Source organism: Fukomys damarensis, unplaced genomic scaffold (assembly GCF_012274545.1).
Source record: "Fukomys damarensis isolate Sample0158 unplaced genomic scaffold, DMR_v1.0_HiC HiC_scaffold_13, whole genome shotgun sequence".
Lineage (NCBI taxonomy): Eukaryota > Metazoa > Chordata > Mammalia > Rodentia > Bathyergidae > Fukomys > Fukomys damarensis.
Genome location: NW_022900925.1, coordinates 38,881,697 through 38,885,867, shown reverse-complemented (window position 1 = coordinate 38,885,867; position 4,171 = coordinate 38,881,697). Strand labels below are relative to the sequence as shown.

Below are 4,171 nucleotides of genomic sequence, written 5' to 3'. Positions count from 1 at the left end.
ATGATCCCCTGCAGCGGACGGGCCAGCTCTTCGGGGGCCTGGTGCGCGACGTCCGGCGCCGCTACCCTTACTACCTGAGCGACATCAGGGACGCGCTGAGCCCCCAGGTCCTGGCCGCTGTCATCTTCATCTACTTCGCCGCTCTGTCGCCAGCCATCACGTTCGGTGGCCTCCTGGGTCAGTGCCGACCGCCTGGCGTCCCTCCGCCTCCCCCTGACCCCGGCCCTGGGCATCCCGGCTGACCCCGCCGCTCGCCCGCAGGGGAGAAGACCGGGAACCAGATGGGCGTGTCGGAACTGCTCATCTCCACCGCGGTGCAGGGCATCGTCTTCGCGCTGCTGGGCGCGCAGCCCCTGCTGGTGCTCGGCTTCTCCGGGCCGCTGCTGGTGTTCGAGGATGCGTTTTTCTTGGTGGGTAGCGCCGTCCCCACCCACCCCGTGAGATGCCAGGGCCGAGCCTCCAGGGCCTGACGCCAGCCTCCCGCACCCTAGTTCTGCGAGAGCCACGGCCTGGAATACATCGTGGGCCGCGCCTGGATCGGCTTCTGGCTCATCCTGCTCGTGCTGCTGGTGGTGGCCTTCGAGGGCAGCTTCCTGGTCCGCTTCATCTCCCGCTACACGCAGGAGATCTTCTCGTTTCTCATCTCCCTCATCTTCATCTATGAGACCTTCTCCAAGCTGATCAAGGTGGGCCTGGCCGGGATGCGTCTGCTGGCGTCTGGCCGCGAGGCACCTGGGCCTGTTTCCGGGTGCAGGGCTGGGCTGCACGCTTGCACCTGTGATTCAGTGTCCTCGTGCTGGCCGTGGCCATGGTGCACCGCACCCCAAGGGATGATGGGCGGTGTGGCTGACGGTGTGGCGCCCAGTCACCGCGAAGGTGGAGAGCACCAGGTGCCCACCTGTGACCCGGGAGCCGGCCCACTGCTGTCTGCACTTTCTGGGGAGAAGGGCACAGGCCTTTCCAGTCTCCAGGCCTTCCAAGATGTACATTTATGTATTTGTGTATTTATTTTGCAGTCCTGGGGCTGGAACCAGGGCCCAGGGCACACTAGGCAAGCACTCTGCCCCTAGTCCCAGCCCGGCCCCTTAAGCCCCTTGGAGAAAACCTCTCCTGCCTGGTCTGCGCTGCGGCCTTCACGGCTGCCCCTCCGTGCACAGGCTGCACACTCACCCCTCACGAGAGCCTAACCCGGTCTTCATCTCTGACAACCAAACTCCGGGGGCCCCTCTGTCACCGTGTCAGCTGGGCAGGAGGTGGACAGAGGGAAGAAAGCGTCCTAGGCAGCTCAGCCGCCCAGCGATGGGCAGAGGCACGGCTGGGTGGAGGCATGAGTCCCTGCTGGGTAGACAGGGTGTGCCCCGCCCTGCTTGGCTGAGGGAGCTACCGGGCCTTCCGCTGCAGATCTTCCAGGACCACCCGCTGCAGAAAACGTACGACCCCAAGGTGACCAAGCCAAGGGGGCCTCTGCCCAACACGGCCCTCTTCTCCCTGGTGCTCATGGCTGGCACCTTCATCCTGGCCATGATGCTTCGCAAGCTCAAGAACAGCTCCTACTTCCCCGGCAAGGTCCGCCGCCCCACCCACCCCTCCCCCAGGCCGGCTGCACCCCAGCTTCCCGGCACCTCCCCTTTCCTCCAGAGCCCCATCCCACGCCCCTGTCCCCCCTGGGCAAGGCCAGGCTGGGGGCCCAGCAGGGAGCAGGGACAGCTCTCAGGCAGGGTGGGCCTGGGAGCAGCAGGAGGTGGGACCGCTGGATGGGGACAGGCACCAGTAGAGGCTGGCCCGGCCCTGGGTCAGTGGGGACCGGAGGGCACAGCGCCCGTGCCCATCTCCACCTTTCCTCTGTCCCCAGCTACGCCGGGTCATCGGAGACTTCGGGGTCCCCATTTCCATCTTGATCATGGTCCTGGTGGACTCCTTCATCAAAGACACCTACACCCAGGTACCCTCCCCGGACACACCCTCACGCCCTTCCCAGGCGCTCCCCACGCCGGCCCTGCCGCAGCCCTATCTGCCTGGCCCCGGAGCCCTCCAGGCCCGCAGACCCTGCCTGCCAGGGCAGTGGGAAAGAGCCCGCTCTGAGCTTGGCCACCACGCAGCGTGTGACACGCACGAGCTTCACAGCGTCTCTGGGTCTCTTTTCATCTGAGAGGCTGGGACTGAGCCGGTGAAGAGGGCCGGCTCAGAAAACCCCGGCGCCAGGGTCCCTAGGCCCCGCCCAGTGCCCGCCCCTCAGCGCTGTCTCCTCCCACAGAAACTCTCGGTGCCTGACGGCCTTAAAGTGTCCAACGCCTCGGCCCGGGGCTGGGTCATTCACCCGCTGGGCCTGTACAGACTCTTCCCCACATGGATGATGTTCGCATCTGCCCTGCCTGCCCTGCTGGTCTTCATCCTCATCTTCCTCGAGTCCCAGATCACGACGTGAGAGCCCGGGGGCGGGGACGCTGGGCGTGGCCCTAGCCACTGGCACCAGGACTGGGGGGGGCAGCTTCCCTGTACTGAGGCTGTCTTGCTGGGCAGCCTTTGCTTTTTTCTTTTGTTTTTGTTTTTATCTCTCTTAGACATGGTCTTGCTATGTAGTCCAGGCTGTCTTTAAACTCACTATGTAGCCCAAGCTGGCCTGGAACTCATGGCAATCCTGCCTCAGCCTCCTGATGGGTGACAGGGGTATGCCCCCATGCCTGGCTCGGAGGGCCCTAAGATAAAAGATGCAAATTGGCAACCCTAGAATGAGGCTGCTCAGGCAAAGCGCTGGGGTGGGGCTGCTCATCGGCCGTGGGCATCCTCAGATGGTCACCGGGGGTGCACGGGCCCGGCTCACTGATCCCTCCCCCAGGCTGATCGTCAGCAAGCCGGAACGCAAGATGACCAAGGGCTCAGGCTTCCACCTGGACCTGCTGCTGGTGGTGGGCATGGGCGGGGTGGCTGCACTCTTTGGGATGCCCTGGCTCAGTGCCACCACCGTGCGCTCCGTCACCCACGCCAACGCCCTCACCGTCATGGGCAAGGCCAGCACCCCGGGGGCTGCAGCCCAGATCCAGGAGGTCAAGGAGCAGCGGATCAGTGGGCTGCTGGTGTCCGTGCTGGTGGGTGAGTGAGGGCAAGTGGCCAGCCAGGGACAGGGCCCAGGACACCCTGTGTCTCCTCCACCAGCTGGAGGGCAAAGCAAGGCCGAGGCCCCCACTCCAGAGCTGAAGTGGGGCCTGTGCTTTGGTGCCAGGGATCAAACGCTCTGTGCAGCCTAGCTACCCCCCAACCCTAAATTTGAGATGGGGTCCAGCTGACCTCAGGCCCTCGACCCCCTGCCTCAGCCTGCACTGGGACTACAGGCGTGCACCACCACAATGGGCAGGGGAGTGTCTTAGGAGAGGTGTGTCCACCTGTCCCGGAGGGGTCAGGAAGCACTCTGGGTAGGGAGCAGGAAGGTCCCTTTCTGTGGCCTTGGTGACCCCACAAGGAAGGGGAGTGGGTTTACGGCTGGCAGTGCAGTTGGACCCCTTGCCAGCCATGCATCGCCTCTCTGCACCCACTTGCTCATCCATAAAGCAGGACAATGTTTATTGAAAGGATCCACAAAGCTGGGTGCAGTGGGGCGCACCCATGTTCCCAGCACTCTGGGAGGCTGAGGCAGGAAGGTTGCAAGTTTTTGGTTTTTGGTTTTTGTTTTTTTGAGATAGGGTCTCGCTGTGCAGTTCAGGCTGGCCTTGAGCTCACTGTTTAGCCCAAGCTGGCCTCGAACTCGCGGCGATCCAGAGAACAGCAGGTTTGAGCCCAACCTGGGCAACTCAGGAGCTTCGTCTCAACATAAAAAGGGCTGTGGAGTATCCATAGACGACCCCAGCCAAAGCCCCTGGGACCCGTGAGTTCCATCCCAGCCCACATCAGGCCCGTGGGTGCCGCGGTGGCCGCGTGGGGCCGGGCTGACGTGCGCGTCCCCGCAGGCCTGTCCATCCTCATGGAGCCGGTGCTGTCCCGCATCCCGTTGGCGGTGCTGTTCGGCATCTTCCTCTACATGGGCGTCACGTCGCTCAGCGGCATCCAGCTCTTCGACCGCATCCTGCTGCTGCTGAAGCCGGCCAAGTACCACCCGGACTTGCCCTTCGTGAAGCGGGTACAGTGTGGGCCCCGCGTCGTGGGCTGGGGCGTGGCGCGGGTGGGCGGGACCAGCCGG

The 4,171-nt window shown here is 64.3% G+C and overlaps 1 protein-coding gene across 1 annotated transcript in view; it reads left to right on the top strand.

Annotated features, from left to right (window-relative positions):
• Slc4a1 (solute carrier family 4 member 1 (Diego blood group)) overlaps window positions 1-4,171 on the top strand; it is a 13,923-nt gene that overhangs the window by 4,756 nt on the left and 4,996 nt on the right. Inside the window, exons 11-18 of the mRNA XM_033763143.1 lie at window positions 1-177; window positions 262-410; window positions 492-686; window positions 1,402-1,566; window positions 1,853-1,942; window positions 2,255-2,421; window positions 2,837-3,090; window positions 3,942-4,153. The exon at window positions 1-177 is cut by the window's left edge and continues 2 nt beyond it. Coding sequence (XP_033619034.1) covers window positions 1-177; window positions 262-410; window positions 492-686; window positions 1,402-1,566; window positions 1,853-1,942; window positions 2,255-2,421; window positions 2,837-3,090; window positions 3,942-4,153 — 1,409 coding nt within the window. The remainder of the gene's footprint in view (window positions 178-261; window positions 411-491; window positions 687-1,401; window positions 1,567-1,852; window positions 1,943-2,254; window positions 2,422-2,836; window positions 3,091-3,941; window positions 4,154-4,171) is intronic.